Source organism: Ursus maritimus, unplaced genomic scaffold, assembly GCF_017311325.1.
Source record: "Ursus maritimus isolate PB19 unplaced genomic scaffold, ASM1731132v1 scaffold_6, whole genome shotgun sequence".
Lineage (NCBI taxonomy): Eukaryota > Metazoa > Chordata > Mammalia > Carnivora > Ursidae > Ursus > Ursus maritimus.
This window is the reverse complement of record NW_024426774.1, coordinates 50,725,353-50,743,751: the sequence shown is the minus strand read 5'-3', so window position 1 is coordinate 50,743,751 and position 18,399 is coordinate 50,725,353. Positions and strand designations below refer to the sequence as shown.

The 18,399-nt window shown below is 45.5% G+C and overlaps 1 protein-coding gene and 1 long non-coding RNA gene across 28 annotated transcripts in view; one reads left to right on the top strand and one right to left on the bottom strand.

Moving 5' to 3' along the window:
• Positions 1-6,238, bottom strand: part of ASPRV1 — a 107,089-nt gene extending 100,851 nt beyond the window's left edge. For 22 of the 27 annotated variants that reach the window (XR_005832899.1, XR_005832911.1, XR_005832920.1 and 19 more), the window contains exons 1-2: positions 5,658-6,034; positions 4,720-4,808 (exon numbers count right to left, since the gene is read on the bottom strand). This is a non-coding gene — a long non-coding RNA (aspartic peptidase retroviral like 1). The other 5 variants (XR_005832904.1, XR_005832905.1, XR_005832902.1 and 2 more) reach the window with 4 other exon arrangements.
• Positions 6,239-6,834: 596 nt separating this feature from the next.
• On the top strand, positions 6,835-8,394 carry PCBP1 (poly(rC) binding protein 1). Its single transcript, XM_008699957.2, has one exon. The coding sequence runs from the start codon at positions 6,976-6,978 to the stop codon at positions 8,044-8,046; it is 1,071 nt and encodes a 356-aa protein (XP_008698179.1). The 5' UTR covers positions 6,835-6,975; the 3' UTR covers positions 8,047-8,394.
• Positions 8,395-18,399: the final 10,005 nt, after the last annotated feature.

The following is an 18,399-nucleotide window of genomic DNA, read 5'->3' as shown; positions in this document are numbered from 1 at the left end:
GGCTTAGTTGGTTAAGAATCTGCCTTCAGGGGCACCTGAGTGGCTTAGTCAGTTAAGTGTCTCCCTTTCAGCTCAGGACATAATCCCAGGGTCCTGGAATTGACCCCTGCATCAGGCTCCCTGCTCAGTGGAGAGCCTGCTTCCCCTTCTCCCACTCCCCGTGTTTGTGCCTTCTCTCTCTCTCTTAAATAAATAAATAAAAATCTTAAAAAAAAAAAAAAAAGAAAGAAAGAAAAGAAAAGATGGGGCGCCCAGGTGGCTCACTCGTTAAGCGTCTGCCTTCGGCTCAGGTCATGATCCCAGGGTCCTGGGATCGAGCCCCATGTTGGGCTCCCTGCTCGGCGGGGGGCCTGCTTCTCCCTCTCCCACTTTCCCTGCTTCTGTTCTCTCTCTCACTGTCTCTCTCTGTCAAATAAATAAATAAAATATTTTTTAAAAAATAAAAATAGAAAAGAAAGAAAGAAGAAAAGAAAAGAAAAAAAAGAAAAGAAAAGAGAATCTGCTTTCGGCTCAGGTCATGATCTCAGGGTCCTGGGATCGAGCCCTGCATTGGGCTCCCTGCTCAACGGGGAGTCTGCTTCTCCCTCTCCATCTGCCCGTCTCCATCACTCGTGCTCTCAAATAAATAAAATATTAAACAAACAAACAAACAAAAAGACAAGTAGTAATTAAAAAAATAAATAAAGTATAGGGGCGCCTGGGTGGCTCAATTGGTTAAGCATCTGCCTTCAGCTCAGGTCATGATCTCAGGGTCCTGGGATCGAGCCCCACATTGGACTCTCTGCTCAGTGAGGAGTCCACTTCTCCCTCTCACTGTCCCTCTGTGTTCTCCCACTTTTTCTCTCTCAAATAAAATCTTTTAAATTAATTAATTAATTAAAGTGGTAAATATCATTAAAAATACACACATATATTTCTTAGGCTATAATCTGTAGTATCCCAGAAAGTGATAGGGTCAAGGCCCTCTCAATTTACTACAATTTCAAATAAAAGAAAAATGTGAAGCTAATTCTGAAGGTGTAAGAGAAAAATCATACTTTTTGAAAAAATGCTACATGTTGGTAGGGAAAATTTAAAAAGCTATAGTATGGGGCGCCTGGGTGGCACAGCGGTTAAGTGTCTGCCTTCGGCTCAGAGCGTGATCCCGGCATTATGGGATCGAGCCCCACATCAGGCTCCTCCGCTATGAGCCTGCTTCCTCCTCTCCCACTCCCCCTGCTTGTGTTCCCTCTCTCGCTGGCTGTCTCTCTCTCTCTGTCAAATAAATAAATAAAATCTTTAAATAAATAAATAAATAAAAATAAATAAATAAATAAAAAGCTATAGTATACTTGCTAGACCGGGTAGATTAGGAGGAAAAAATGTGGTCCCTGCCTCCAGCGTCTCCAGAGGAATAATTCCCACCACTTCCCACACCCATAAATGTAAACATTAGAGAAAAAGAGCAAAGAGGTTTTCTTAAACCAAAAAAATCTGGAACCTAACATAAGTGGACTGGTTGCTCTGGGACAGAAGAATAAAGAATGGATTGAAAGCTTTTTGAGTTAAAGATAAAATTATTCCATGTGTCAAAGCATCAGAAGCCAAGAAGAGGAACAAGACACAATAGTCAAGAGGCCCAGCTCAGGTTCTGACAAGCTATGTCACCTTGGGCAAGTCACTTCATCCTTCTGATCCATACCTAGCTCTTCCATAAAATAGGCATAATAATACTTTCCTGGCAAAGTTGTCTGTGATGATTAAGTAACGTAAAATCACTTCAAAATATTTCACATAACATGCCAATGTTAAATAAAAGGGAGCAAAAATCCTTCCTCTGAACAGAATATAAATCCTGTGGTTCAATTCCCGAAGTCTAGGCCTGACTCACCTTCACCACCTCGTTAAATTCCTTAACTAACCTGCAGTCATTCAAATGGGAGAAGAGTCAGGCATGAGGCTCCAGGGGTGGGGCAGTGACTATTTAGTCAATTGTTCCATATCTCAGTGGCTTCATCTGTAAAATGGGTGGTGTGGAATTCACTCATATATCCACAAGATAGTGCAGGTCTCGGGAAGGGAGTGGAGAATTTACCATAAGTGAGTAAAGTGTTTACATAATCTTCCCCCCCTCCAGAGATAAAGAACCAAGATCATCAAATATCATCACTGCCTAGACAGAAGACATCATTTAATCTCTTGTTTTACAGATGGGAAAACCAAAGCCAGTCTTGGATTGGGTTGTAAACATCTCAAAGCTAGACAGTGGCAGAGCTGGGGCTAGGGGCCAGAGACACAGGTTCCTAAGTCCAGGGCCCTCTTTACCAGATTTCCGGGTCACACACAGCACCTGTAGTCTGTACAACACACTATCAACACCAAGACACATTCCAATTACAATTTAATCAACAGCTAAATGTGGCCTATAGGGGCAGAGAGGGCTGTAGGACTCTGGGGGAAACAGAGAAGCTGAGAGCTGGGAAGGGGAAGTCTTTGTTGGGGGTTGGGGGGAGTTTAGTAGAATCCTAGAGGTACTCAGATGAGAAAAAATTAATGGAAAATTTCAGGCAAAAAAGTTTAAAATAGGCAGCCTTGGGAAGAAAGACCCAATGTATACATCTTCTTTAGGGAAAAGAAGTATGTGGCAGGGGAGCCTGGGTGGCGCAGTCGTTAGGCGTCTGCCTTGAGCTCAGGGCGTGATCCCGGCGTTCCCGGATCGAGCCCCACATCAGGCTTCTCCGCTGGGAGCCTGCTTCTTCCTCTCCCACTCCCCCTGCTGTATTCCCTCTCTCGCTGGCTGTTTCTCTCTGTCAAATTAATAAATAAAATCTTTAAAAAAAAAAAAAAAGAAGTAGTATGTGGCAGATTTAGGGGACCAGAGTAGTTTTATTTTATTTATTTATTTTTTAAAGATTTTATTTATTTATTTGACAGAGAGAGACAGCCAGCGAGAGAGGGAACACAAGCAGGGGGAGTGGGAGAGAAAGAAGCAGGCCTCCCAGCGGAGGAGCCCGATGTGGGGATCGATCCCAGAGCACCGGGATCACGCCCTGAGCCGAAGGCAGACACTTAACGACTGAGCCACCCAGGCGCCCCCAGAGTAGTTTTAATTCCTAATTATACATAATTCCCAATTATACATAATTTCTCTTTTTGTCTCCTGAGTTTTTAACATTTACTAATAATTTTAATTCCCTAAACAATTCTGCCTCCTCTATAAGACAAGGCCCTCTGCGGAGACCACAACTTTTTTTTTTTTTTAAGATTTTATTTATTTATTTTACAGAGAGAGAGGCAGTGAGAGAGGGAACACAAGCAGGGGAAGTGGGAGAGGGAGAAGCAGGCTTCCCACTGAGCAGGGAGCCTGATGGGGGGCTCAATCCCAGGACCCTGGGATCATGACCTGAGCCGAAGGCAGACGCTTAATGACTGAGCCACCCAGCTGCCCCCAGACACCGCATCTTGCATAGTGGTATATATACAGACTCTGGATTCAGATCGCCTAGATTCAAATCCCTATTTTACTGTTTAATTGTGCCTTAGACAAAAATCCTTCACCTCTCTGTATCTCTGCAAAATGGAAATTAACATCACCCCCATATCAGGAGGTTTTGTGAGGATTAAATGTGTACATTAATCGTTTTGGTCACAACCTAACAATGGGTTTCTCATTTTAGTTTTGATGTGCCTTTTTATTTCATGTAATTACCAGAGCACACTGCATATAGTAAGACTACGTATTGTTTCAAAAAGATTTTGTTTTATATACATGCACATACATGAGTTATTTTGTAAAATTTAGCTCTTATGGTGGTTTGCTTTTAAAACTGTTGGCGCACTTGGCTGGCTGACTCAGTGGAATATGCAATCTTGATCTTGGGGTTGGGAGTTCGAGTCCCACGTTGGGTGTAGAGATTACTTAAAAATAAAATCTTTAAAATAAAAAAATATAAGAGCCACTGAATTATCATACAGAATAAAGCTTCAAACAGTGCCTGGCAAATTAAGCACTTAATGCTATTACTGTCATTGTTGCTCTTATGTACCCATCTACCAAAGTTGTTTGTAAAATTACACAAAGTACTGCAAAAGCACTTCAGAAACCATGATATAGGACATTAACGTAAGTTAAAAGAAGCAAAAAGCCCTTCTCTCCATCTCTAACACCCACACATGTAGAGCCCTATTCAGGCACATATTCCTTCTTTGACCTACAAGTTATTTGTTACATTAAACTGAAGAGTTCACAGACTATGACTTACCTAACACTGTCATGCTCTGTCAATATTTGCAGAGAAATGGAGACTTGGCGCCAAAGTAAAATTATGTATTTTTACTTGGTTGGGACATTGGGGTGAGGAAGGCGGAAGTCATGCCCACGGATGGCTTAAGGAATAAGTGAGTCACACAGGGAAACTGCTTGCTCCCACAGAGCCACGTAGATTTAAATGCGACGCAGACAAGGCTGGACTGACAGATGCTTCAGCCTTTGGGCAGGGCTGAATCATGTCCCCCTCCCTATTGTCACCCAAACACCTCATTTAAAAAAAAATAGCATTTGAGCCTCTTACAGGTATAGCTCACACCAGGAAAAACTGGGAATCCCCAAACAAACAGTGGGTGACTATGCACCAAAAGTTTACCTGAGGGGTTCCTTTAAATGACAAGCTCACTTAAACACTCGAATAGCACCTGAATTCTAAAACCATGACTTACAGAAAAATTTGAAAATGTGCTCACCAATAAGGAAATCAGAAGGTCTGGATTCCATCCTCCACAGTGTGACCTTGAATTAGTCACTTCACATCTCTGGGCCTAAGTGAATTCGTCTGTTAAAAAAAAAAAAACAAAGAGGTAACACCTACCTCAGATCATTGTAAAAATTAAAGACAGTATGCAGTGAAATGCTAGTACAGCATCTGGCACTGGTAAACGCACAGTAACATCTGTCTCTGTCCCTCCCACTAAAAGTTAACACCCGCTGTGGGTAAACTGAGGTTCACCAGCCAGCTGACCTCTGAAAAAGGTCACTGGTATCCGAATTGCTTCATGGACATTTTTTTTTTTTTAAGTTGTTTTAGAAGACCATTTCTTGGTCTCTCCAGCACACCAACCTGTGCTAAAAGTCTAGGAAATCAGTAACTTCCCATCTCATTTCTTAAAGCAGCAATTCCTAAATGCTTCGGTACTGGGGGCCCAAATTATCCACTGGTACTGCCCCCCATTACTCATTATTAAATTTAAAACTAACGAGACTCAGTATTATGCCTACATTTCAGTTATAAACGTTTCCATTTTAAATTAACAGGGGAAATGCATTAAAATTCGGCAGCCGAGGTTTGGACCAGGGTGGTCAGAGCACTCGCTGCGAGGGGAAGGCTCCAGCCAACACGCACGGGGTTGGGGAGGGGGGGCCATTCTGGAGCTTTCGGGTCGACCCGGTCCACCCCAATTTGTCGTTGGCGACGAATCCAGGCCACGTGCCGCCATTTTGTGTTCTGGAAACATGGCGGCCACCCCGTGGGGAAGGAAGGGGGGCGGAGGGACCGCCACGTTAGCCGCTTTCCTTTAAGGATCCTAAAGCACGTTGCGCACACGTCTGTGTGCCTTTTCTGTCTGGTTTAGCCGAAGGGAAGAGAAAGGGATAGAAGCAAACGTATACGAGCCACCCAAGCGACCTTTCTTTAGCGAGAGGAACGTGCAGTGGCGAACCGGCAAGAAAGGCCTTCCAAGATGGCGGTGCCCGACAAGGGCCGTCCCCGAAGAGAGCGGGGCGCGGCATCTGCACCAAGGGGGGAAATGGGAAGGGCAGAAGCGGGAGCTTAAACGGCGTGGGGAAAACCGCAAGAACGCCCCACAGCACTACTCGGCACCCCTAAATAAATGCGGCCCCCAAGAGGCACACTATTGTCTTAAATGTCTGACGAGACTGCCACGACTAAAACGACACTAGGAGGTGGGGTTTCTGCAGGTTCAACCGAAAGAAACTTGCAAAATGCAAACAAAGCATTATGTAAATGGACGCCATTCTTTTTTTTATGGCCGTGTTTCCAGCACTTCCCAGAAATCATCAGCAGAGCCGCAACTCGGGCGGCAGGGGTGGGTTTCGGTCTTTCTCTTCACCGGCCGCCGCTGGGGGACCGGGGTAGGGGTGGGGGCTGGCGCGGGGCGCCCGGGCACCGGGGACGAAGGGGCCCCACGTGCCTGCTCGCGCGCCCTCGCGCGCGCGCACCCACCCCGCAAGCCTCGCCTCGCCGCCCCTCCCCCCCGGAAGACCGCGGTTGCCCCTCCCGTCTCCCCACACCCTCGCGCACGCGCTCTAGCCTCCTCACGCGCACGTTTTAAATCCGCGGCGTCCCAGCTGCCGCCTGCAGTTACCGCCGGGGCTGCCCGTGTCGCTCCGCTTCCAAACTCGTTTTGTAAGGCGGGAAAATAATGTGTCATACCCATTCACAACGCTAACATTTCCAAACATTTGCCAGTGCCGCTAGAGTTAATAAAATGCATATCGGTTTTAAAACTTTGCCGGGCTCACAGCGTCTGCACATCGGGGCTTTATTTGCAATGCTAGGCTGTTAAAAAATTTTTTTAAAACTACCATGTGGAGGTTGGCGCAATCTTGTGACCTAAAAAAGACGGGTCCTCATTTTTTTTCAAGGGGTCCTGCGCGGCAAGCACTTCCGGGGTCAGAGGGTACGCGGGGTTGAAAGCGGGCTTCCCGCCCCGCCCAGACCGCCGAGGCTGCCGCCGGAGTCGCCACCGCCGCGCCCTCGCCCACCCGCCCGCCCGCCGCTCCCGGCCCCGCTCGCCCCCTCCGCCGCCGCCGCCCGCCCCTGCGACGACGCCGCGGCCTCCCGCCCGCGCCCGCTCGCTCCCGCGGCCCTCGCTCGCCTCGCGCCGGCAGTTTTGGGCCTACATCTCCCCTCCCCCCGCCAGCCACCAAAGACTTGACCACGTAACGAGCCCAACTCCCCCGAACGCCGCCCGCCGCTCGCCATGGATGCCGGTGTGACTGAAAGTGGACTAAATGTGACTCTCACCATTCGGCTGCTTATGCACGGAAAGGAAGTAGGAAGCATCATTGGGAAGAAAGGGGAGTCGGTTAAGAGGATCCGCGAGGAGAGTGGCGCGCGGATCAACATCTCGGAGGGGAATTGTCCGGAGAGAATCATCACTCTGACCGGCCCTACCAATGCCATCTTTAAGGCCTTCGCTATGATCATCGACAAGCTGGAAGAAGATATCAATAGCTCCATGACCAACAGCACGGCGGCCAGCAGGCCCCCGGTCACCCTGAGGCTGGTGGTGCCGGCCACCCAGTGCGGCTCCCTGATTGGGAAAGGCGGTTGTAAGATCAAAGAGATCCGCGAGAGTACGGGGGCCCAGGTCCAGGTGGCGGGGGATATGCTGCCCAACTCCACCGAGCGGGCCATCACCATTGCTGGCGTGCCGCAGTCTGTCACCGAGTGTGTCAAGCAGATCTGCCTGGTCATGCTGGAGACGCTCTCCCAGTCTCCGCAAGGGAGAGTCATGACCATTCCGTACCAGCCCATGCCGGCCAGCTCTCCAGTCATCTGCGCGGGCGGCCAAGATCGGTGCAGCGACGCTGCGGGCTACCCCCATGCCACCCATGACCTGGAGGGACCACCTCTAGATGCCTACTCGATTCAAGGACAACACACCATTTCTCCGCTCGATCTGGCCAAGCTGAACCAGGTGGCAAGACAACAGTCTCACTTTGCCATGATGCACGGCGGGACCGGATTCGCCGGAATTGACTCCAGCTCTCCAGAGGTGAAAGGCTATTGGGCAAGTTTGGATGCATCTACTCAAACCACCCATGAACTCACCATTCCAAATAACTTAATTGGCTGCATAATCGGGCGCCAAGGCGCCAACATTAATGAGATCCGCCAGATGTCCGGGGCCCAGATCAAAATTGCCAATCCAGTGGAAGGCTCCTCTGGTAGGCAGGTTACTATCACTGGTTCTGCTGCCAGTATTAGTCTGGCCCAATATCTAATTAATGCCAGGCTTTCCTCCGAGAAGGGCATGGGGTGCAGCTAGAACAGTGTAGGTTCACTTACAACCCCTTTCTGCTGTTTTCCCATGATCCAACTGTGTAATTTCTGGTCAGTGATTCCAGGTTTTAAATAATTTGTAAGTGTTCAGTTTCTACACAACTTTATCATCCGCTAAGAATTTAAAAATCACATTCTCTGTTCAGCTGTTAATGCTGGGATCCATATTTAGTTTTATAAGCTTTTCCCTGTTTTTAGTTTTGTTTTGGGTTTTTGGCTCATGAATTTTATTTCTGTTTGTCAATAAGAAATGTAAGAGTGGAATGTTAATAAATTTCAGTTTAGTTCTGTAATGTCAAGAATTTAAAAATTAAAAAATGGATTGGTTAAAAAATGCTTCATATTTGAAAAAGCTGGGAACTACTATCTTAAACTCTTTGTTGGTGGTTTTTTTTTTCCCTTCCCTTTTAGCGTTAGGCCTTTGTAGGGAGAAGGGTGGGCCCATCCTTGGTTTTCTCTCTAGCCCTTTTCACCTATTGGTAAGATTCCATTCCCCTTCTGTCCCAACAAAGGAACACGGCAGGCTGGGCCTGCTTTGGGATATTTGCAGACGGAGGGACTCTCCCGGAGAGTGACATCCCTCCAGCCAAGTTCCAGAGAGAGGCCTCTGCCCATTTCTCTGGTAGAAAACAAGGGTTTTCTGAGCTGGAAAAAGTAGTCCATTCGGTAGGAACTCTAATGAATGGCAGTGTGTCCTCCCGTCCAGCCAGCCCCACCCCCCAACCCAATCTCACAGGGGAAACTTAGCCAGGAACAAAAAAAATGTTCTAAGGTGGGAGGAGCCTGGGGGGAGACCCGGAGCAGAGGTGGGGGAGGGAAAAGAACTGGGCTGGGGCTGAAGGAAGGGGCTGAGGTGGGGGGAAGGGAAAGGGTCAAGGGTGGGTTTGAGGATTTGGAAGAGGGCAGGGGTGGTAATAGGATGGAGGGGTCTTGGGCACCGGGACTGAATGGGGGATGGTACCAGTGGGGTGCACGTGGCAAGCATGCACCTGTGGCAAGCAGCCTGTCAGAGGATGTTATTACACCTGCCAAGTGGTGAATCCAGAAACAAAAGAGGCCCAGCTTGTAATTCTTCAGCTGTGTGCAATGTTAGAGAAATCATGGTACCAGGAAATAATCCTGCCAAAATGGGGCAGCCCTCACAGGCAGGAATGTAGCTAGATGGATTAACTGTAGCTTAAGAGAGTGGTGGTAAAAATGCAGATTCCTGGGCCCCGCCCCCAAATCTAATCAGAAGACTGCATTTTTAACAAAACCCCAAAAGATTTTTAGATTTAAGTGCCACTGATTATCTTCACCAGTGGATTAGGAAGATCTTGCTGTGAAGGCCTAATAACCTCATGTCCACACCAGCCAGTGGGACTAGACTGCACTTCAGGAGAGAAGAAAAATTCTCTACGATTAGGCAAAGACAGAAACGGCAATACGAGACAATGGACAATTAGATGCCAAAAGAGCTTTTTAGTTCAAACCCCAGGCACTGTGGGAGATCACTAACAGCAAAGAGAAATTCCTGTGGGAGGGGAGTATCACACACAATAAATATCTGTTGAGGCTTATTCTCTACAGGATATCTGCCTTTTTCTGAGGTACAGACCTGGTTCCAAGAGTCTCTGGAGGTAAGACTGGGGTCTACCATGCACTTCAAACCCACAGTGAAGTCAGGCAGTCGGTCACTGAAAGGAACCCAAATTCTGGACCTGAGTTCAAATGTGAGTTCTCCCTCTTACTTGTGGCCTTGGGCAAATTATTTAACCTTTGTAACATGGAGGTGTTTTAAAAGTACACATCTCTTGGGCTTGTGAAAAAAATAATAAGCTGGTATGTAAAGCAGAACAGTGCTTACAACCTAGTAAACTTTAATATACTTAGATTGCAAAAAGCCAAAGGTCCATTTCTGTCCACAGTGTCTTTGGACAGAAAAGACATTTAAAAGAGAACAAAGCAGTGTGTACTAAATGACAAGCTGAGAGAGGACAGTTGGACTGAGGGGCCAGGACAGGTAAGGGAGGACCTAGTGAAGACCCAGACCCATTGTCTTCTGGAGAGAAAGCATAAACCAGGTAGCATGAAGTAGTGCAGGAGTGAATAATTAAGTCGAACCCTCAAACTCAGGCCAAATGATTTTTGAGGAGTCCTTAAAATTCGCTGGGTGAAGTGGTTCAAATGCCCTATAAAAAGTAGACCTCAAATTGTCCTCAACCCCTTCCCCCTCTCACCTTTTCAAAGGCAAAGCTGGCGAGAATTTGTAAAATAATGAGTTAAGCAGCAAGGCATAGGATGAAAGGCAACTTGGATGAAGCCTGGAAGAGCAGTTAAAAAACAGCCTCAAGCAGATTCTAGTGAGAGGCTGGGCAGTAGTATCACTGGGAGTACATGCAGAAAGGAGCCAATGGAAGGGAGATCGAAACGGAGTGTGGAGGCCAGAGAAAGAAGGAAGGGACCAATGAATTCAGACATGGTGATGTGACTATTTGCAGGGAGAAATATTCAACAAGTAGCTAGAAAGAGACAAACTGAAGGGAAGTCAGAGCCACAGGGAGACAGTGAACGAGAGGAAGGGGCTAGAGATTGAGCCTTGGGGTAATGGACCTAGTCTCCTTGTTCACCATGGTAACTCTAGTGCCGGTCACCATAACATATTAGCAGGGGCTCAATAAATATCTGTACAATGAATATAGAAGTAGCCAATGAAGAAGGAAGAGTCAAAACAGCAGGAGAAAAACCTGGATAGTGCCCTTGAGAGGAGTCAAGGAGGAAAGTTTCAAAGCTGACAAAGGACAATGATGCTACAGAGAGGTTTCACAGAATTGACTGAACATTTACCTTGTGCAAAATACTCTGAACTAAAATTTGATGTTTTGGTACAACTGGAAGGTGTGTAGTAGCTAATTATAGGTAAAGCACAGTATGTGATAAAAAGAGGGAAGGGGAGATGGAGGAAGCCACAAAATCAACCGAGGCTAAAACAGCCTTGAATGCCATAATAAAGGGTTTGAGCTTTATCCTGAAAACCAGTGGGCTTCAAAAATTTTCTTTAAGTGCACCCCTTCAGTAAGAAGTCTTTAGCATATACACTATTACATGTTTGTTTATAAACTACATACATGTACTTTAGTCATGCTTACTTATAAACTATATACAAGCATAACTCTCAATATTATGTTAGAGAACAAAAAATTTAGAGGCACCTGGGTGGCTCAGTCGGTTAAGCATCTGCCTTTGGCTCAGGTCATGATCCCGGGGTTCTGGGATCGAGTCCTGCATCCAGTTCCCTGTTCAGCAGGAAGTCTGCTTCTCCCTCTCAGCCCCCCTCCGTGCTTGTGTGCACCTTACGTGTGCTCTCTCTCTCTCAAATAAAATCTAAAAAAAGGAAAACAAAAAATTTAAACATTAACAGTTAAGATAAACAAATTACTAATTTCTAATAGCTTTTTTGTTGCTTTTTTTCTCTTTAATTCCTTCCACCCAATCATTTTCGGAGACCACTTTAAGAGGATACTGGGGAAGACACTTCCAAAATCATGGGTATCCTTGGGGAGCAGAATTTCAGAAGAGTGATGTAAGGAAGCCAGATTACATCAGGAGAGGACGGCCTGGGGGTAAGGAAGTGGAGACTCGTGCGTAGATGGCTCAAATGCTTGAGGGTCCAAAGGAGAGAGAAAAATAGGACAATAACTTGAGTGGGGGAGACTGGAGAAAAGATTTTGGTAGGGAGGACTGTTCTTTTTGAAAGGAACTTCACTAAAGGCAGATAATAAGGAACCAATAGGAAGTTGAAAATAAAAGCTAGGTAAGAAAGGACTATGGAGGGGCGCCTGGGTGGCGCAGTCGTTAAGCGTCTGCCTTCGGCTCAGGGGCTCCTCTGCTAAGAGCCTGCTTCTTCCTCTCCCACTCCCCCTGCTTGTGTTCCCTCTCTCGCTGGCTGTCTCTGTCAAATAAATAAATAAAAATCTTTTTTTTTTAATTTTTTTTAATAAATAAAATTTAAAAAAAAAGAAAGAAAGGACTATGGAGGGGCGCCTGGTTGGCTCAGTCAGGAGTGTGTTACTCTTGATCTTAGGGTCGTGGGTTTGAATCCCACATTGGGTGTGGAGATTACTGAAATGTTTGATTCGCTGGTTTTGGTGTGTGTGTGTGTGTGTGTGTGTGTTTAAGTAGACCCCGCACCCAGCATGGAGTCCAATGCCAGGCTTGAACTCATGACCCCGAGATCGAGACCTGAGGTGAGATCCAGAGTCCGACACTTAACTGACTAAGCTACCCCAGGTGCCCCAAGATTACTTAAATAAATAAAACTTAAAAAAAAGATGATAAAAACAAGGATTATGGATAGAAGAGGGTCTTGGAGCAGTGACTATCCGATGCCAAGCCAGTTTGACTCTTAGAATTTAATTCATTTTGTTCCCTTTTCAATCAGGACTTACATTTCAGGACTCTTCTCTCTTTGGGGCAGCTTGAGCATGCCCCAGCCTCTTCTGGATTGAGGACTAGAAATCGATAAGCCCCTCTGCAGTTGCCATATTTCCTTCCCCAGCCCCATTCCGGCCACCAGCTGTTACACCACAACCACTGCCACAGTCAAGAAGACCGAACAGGTCGACAAGCACCTGTTGTGTCATAGCCGCAGGAGTTGTCCCACATGTTTGGAGGGCTAGTCTTCCCCCAACCCCCGGTCCCCTCTCTCGCCCCACTCAACATACATGTACCCCACCACCATGCGCCCCACCCCAGCCAGCAGTTTGGGCATGAATCACCACTCTTGGGATCACCGTGAGAGCAGCTACTGTCACCTGGACAGTAACCAGTGTTTGTTAAGAGCTTGAGGTTTTTTTGTTTTGTTTTTAAAAAAAAGCTTGAGGTTTGTGAGTTGAAGCCACCTCACTCCCTGCTACTCTTGGCTACCCTTAGTAGTGAGCCACATACTGTCCAGCATCACTGGGCCTGTCACCTCCTGCCAATGAGACAGCACCTAGCCAGACATATAAATAGGCAGTTACCACCAGAGAAGCCTTTCACTGCCAAGTTCTCTGGCCACCTTGCGTGGCCTGGCCACCTGAGGGGCCTTCCTAAAATTCCAATCTGACCACATCATTCCCCTACTTAAAGGCCATCAAGTCCCTCCTCCACTCGTGGTCTACAAGAGAAAACTCAAACTTCTCAGCATAGCTCATGGACGCTTCAGGATCTGTTTCCACCGGCCTCACCAGTGCAAGCAAGGCTCGCCAGTCTCTTGTCTCTCTCCTCAGCCTCCCATACAGAATGACTTGTCGTTCCCCAGTGTCATTCTGTTTGGGCGTCCTTGCACCTGGGAAATAACGGTTTCTTCATAATTCTGACCCCGGCTGTCCTCTTTGTTACCTGCCTGGGGTTCTGAGACACCTAACTGGGGCTCCTGCCCTTGGACATCAACATTCTAAGAGGAAAATTACACTCTGCTGAGGGTCAGGAGAGCTGAGTTCTAGTCCTGGCTTTGGCATCAACTCCGTGGGTGATCTTGGACAAGCTTTCTGGGTCTTTCTGGGTCTCGGTCTTCCATCTGGGAAGAATGAATAAGATAATATCCACGATTCTCTGGCTGCCTTGGGAAATAATACTGCCTTTGTGCGCACGCATCCCTGCTTTTGCCTCCTGCCACAGGGCAGACTTCTGACACACAGACCTTCTGTAAACACTCTCAGACCGAAAAACAGAAGTTAACAAAAAAACTGGCTGCAGCTGGGCATTTTGGGTAACCACTCATAGGAGCTTGACTGAAGAGGAAGCAGAAGGAAGGAACTACCAGGAAGATTTACTCTGAATATCCCAGAAGGTGCTGTCACCTTTAGATGTTATGGGGAGGAGGTAAGGACAGTAGAGGGGAAAACAAAGGGTACACACAAGAGAAGGCTATATATAGACAGGATTAGTCCCCTAGGCAGACCCAAGCCCCCTTCTCCTCTTTTAAGAGTAAGGGCTTTATGAGAGGGCTCTGGCTCTCCCTGAGCGCTCCCTGGACCCATGTCTACTAAAATAGGGAGAGGGTGGCTATAGCTGTTGCCCTTCTCCCGGCGGCAAATGAGTACTTCAGACATCTGCCAGCAGGCTAAGTACACCTCGGTGGGGGTGGAGGTACTTTAGTGACAGCAAACACACTAGCCCATTAGTCACTCTTGGGTGGTGGAAGAAATCAAATTAGTTATTCCCTGAGCAGTTCAACCACAGTGAGAAAATATACCTTTTTACACCTACCCCCATGCACGTGAAAACCTGGGCCTTCTTTTGTTAGTTCCCCTCTACTTCAAAAAGCATTTTCTAGGGGCACCTGGCTGGCTCAGTCAGATGAGCATGTGACTCTTGATCTCAGGGTCATAAACTTGAGCCCCACGTTGGGTGTAGAGATTACTAAAAAAATAAAATAGGGGGCCTGGGTGGCTCAGCTGGTTAAGTAACTGCCTTCAGCTCAGGTCATGAGACTGGAGTCCCGGGATCGAGTCCAGCATCTGGCTCCCTGCTCAGCAGGGAGTCTGCTTCTCCCTCTGACCCGCCCCTCCTCTCATGCTCTCTCTCAAAGAAATAAATAAAATCTTTAAAAACAAAAAACAAAATAAATTAAAAAATGCATTTTCTATTGTGTGCCAGTTATACTTCGATTAAAAAATAAATTTTTAATTTTTCTTTTCAAGATCTTATTTATTTGAGAGACAGAGCATAAGCGGGGGAAGGGGCTGAGAAAGAAGGAGAGGAAGAAGCAGATTCCCCACTGAGCGGGGAGACCCCAGGACCCCGAGATCACGACCTGAGCCAAAGTCAGACACATAACCGACTGAGCCACCCAGGCACCCCAAAAAATAAAATAAATTTTAAAAGCATGTTCTGGGATTGCTCAACGTGCCCTTAAAGGAGCCTTCTCTCACTGGATCCCCACAGGACCTTAGTGAAGTCGGATGTCATCATTCCCCAGCCTGGAATCAGCCACACCGAGCAACATCTCCAGGACTGGCTAACATTTATCAAAAGCTTACTATATGCAGGGCACCTGGATGGCTCAGTCGGTTAAGTGTCTGACTCGATCTCAAAGCAGAGCTTGATCTCAGGGTCTTGATCTCACTGTCATGAGCTGGAGCCCAACATTGGGTTTCACACTGGATGCAGAACCTACTTAAAAAAAAAAAAAAAAAAAGGCTTACTATATGCAAAGCACTGTTCCAAGTACTTTAAATGAATTAAGTCTGAATCTACAGGATCCTATACGGTAAATATTTTGATGCCATTTTACAGCTAAGAAACAGGCACATGGCAAGTAGGTGATCTGTCCAACGTTACAGAGCCAGTCAGCCGCAGAGCCAGTATTTGCACCCAAGCAATGTGACTCCCAAGCTGCCAGAAGGCTAGAAAATTTTCCCCCCAAGCTGCTTTCTTAATCACTATTCTGGACTGTCCCACCAGGGCAGAAAAACTGCCCCTAGGAGAGTCTAAATGGACAGATAGTCTGCGCGTTATTTTGTCTTCGATAACTTTTATTGCCCAATTTCCCATTAAGATGGCAAAACGTTTTATAAAATGTACGTGAGTATGTAATACATATGAAAATCCATGCTATTGGGGCGCCTGGGTGGCTTAGTCAGTTAAGTGTCTATTTTCAGTTCAGGTCATGATCCCGGGGTCCTGGCATTGAGTCCCACGCTAGGCTCCTTGCTCAGCAGGGAGCCCGCTTCTCCCTCTCCCTCTGCCTGCCGCTCCCCCTGCTTCTGCTCCCCCTGCTTCTGCTCTCTGTCAAATAAATAAATAAAATCTTAAAAAAAGGAAAGGAAAGAAAAGAAAGAAATCCATGCTGTTAACATCCTCTATTTGTTTGATATACTACTCTTTTAAAGTAGCGTATATACGCTACTCATTTTAAAATGGGATTGTACTCATTTCTCTAAAAAAAAATAAAACGAGGTCATACTCTACAGACTAATTTGTATGTTATTTTTCTTTGTATTAATTTGAGGTATCATTTAGATACCATAAAATGCACCATTTCGAAGTGTGAATTTAGTGGTAGTATATTCACAAAGTTGTGCAATCATCACCACTGTCTTTTGCCAGACATTGTTATCACCTCAAAAAGAAACCCATACCCCTTACCAGTCACCCCTCATTCCTCACCCGCTCCATCCCACCCAGTCCTGGCAACCAATAATCTACTTTCTGACTCTAGGGATTTGCTTGTCCAGCCATCTCATGTAAGTAGAATGATACAATATGTGGCCTTTGTTGACTGACTTCTTCCACTTAGCACCACGTTTTCAAGGTTCATCCATGTAGTAACATGTATCAGTACTTCGTTCCTTTTTTTGGCTGAATATACCCCATTGTTTAACTAGACCACATTTCGTTTATCCATTCATCAGTTAATACACATTTGGGGTGTGGGGCACCTGGGTGGCGCAGTGGTTAAGCATCTGCCTTTGGCTCAGGGCGTGATCCCGGAGTTATGGGATCGAGCCCCACATCAGGCTCCTCCACTATGAGCCTGCTTCTTCCTCTCCCACTCCCCCTGCTTGTGTTCCCTCTCTCGCTGGCTGTCTCTGTCTCTGTCGAATAAATAAATAAAATCTTAAAAAAAAAAAAATACACATTTGGGTTGTTTCCATTTTTTGGCTATTATGAATAATGCTGTTATGAACTTGTATACAAGTTCTTCCGTGGACATATGTTTTCATTTCACTTGGGTATATACCTAGGAGTGAAATTGTCGGGTCATATGGTAACTCTTTGTTTAACTTTTGAGGAACGGCCAAACTGTTTTCTACCATGGCAATACCATTTTGTATTCCCACCATCAGAGTATGAGGTTTCCAATTTTTCTACCTTCTTGCTAAAGCTCTTTTTTTTTTTTTTTCTGGTAGTCATCCTGCTGGGCATGCAGTGGTACCTCATTTTGGTTTTGATTTGCATTTCCCTTATGATTTTCATTTCATTCACTGAGCATCTTTTCTTGTGCTTATTTGGTCATTTGAATATCTTCTTTGGAGAAATGTCTATTCAAATATGCCCATTTTAAATATTGGGTTATTTTTCTTTTTATTGTTGATTTGTAAGAGTTCTTTATATATTCTGTATACTAGATTCTTATCTGAGAGATGATTGCAAATATTTTCTCCCATTCTGTGGGCTGTCTCTTAATTTTTCTTTTCTTTTTTTTTTTTTTTTTTTTGTCTCTTCACTTTCTTGATGGTTTCCTTTGAACCACAAAAGTTTCTAATGCCGGTGAAGTCTAGTTCATCTATTTTGTCTTTGGTTGTTGAGCTTCTGGTGTGATAGCTAAGAAACCACTGCTTAATCTAAGGTCATGAAGAGTTATGCTAATGTGTTCTTCTTATAGTTCCAGCTCTTACATTATAAAATTCAAAACATAAGGATAAATCTTAATGACCTTGGATTTAGGTCTTTGATCCATTTCGAGTTAAGTTTTATATTTGGTCTAAGTAGAGGTCCAAATTAACTGTACTGCATATGGATGGCCAGTTGTCCCAGCATGGTTTGTTGAAAAACCTATTCTTCCACTATATCCTATTTTTTTCATTATTTCCTATTTTTTAACTTAATAAATCATGAACATTTTTACTACAATAAACACTATTTCATAGTAGCATTTTTTATTAGCCATATGTACTCCATTACACTGATGTAATTTTTTTAACCAATCTCCTATTTAGACATTTAAGTTGTTTTTACATTTTCTGTTTTAAATAATACAGCAGTGACTATACTTACAACAATATCTTGAGATACGTCTCTGATTATTTTTCAGGAAATATTCAAAAAAGGAAAGGCTGATTTTTTTTTTTTTTATACTTCTCACTTCAGAAACTCTCATCACCCAGAGGTGAAGACCCTTTGCTCTTCTTTGCTCCTGCTTTTGTTGGTCCTTCAAGATAATCACAAATCCTTATCAGTGTTCCTTATGCACACGATGCGTACAAGGGGTCTTACTGAACCTGGGAGGATCTGTTTACGGGAAAGACCTGATATGCTAATTTGCGTGTTCGACGAGTTCCGCTAAACATAGCCTAAGGGGCAATGCCTACATCTCTCAGATCACAAGGTGGCTGTTTGGGCTAGGAAAGTTTCGGGAAGGCAACTCCCCGTGGACTGCAATGGCAGAGTGGTCACGCAGGCTTCGGCCTTCCGAAGGCCTACGCCCCTCTCCGAAAACTTCTCTGCCCTCTGCGGCCTCCATATTATGTTTTAGCAAGCCAGGTATTATGGCTGATTTCATGCCCTACATTAACCCCAACAATGTTGAAACTTTTTTTTCATGATTTTTGTAATTTATATTTTTCTTGTATAAATTGCCTCAGTATCTCCT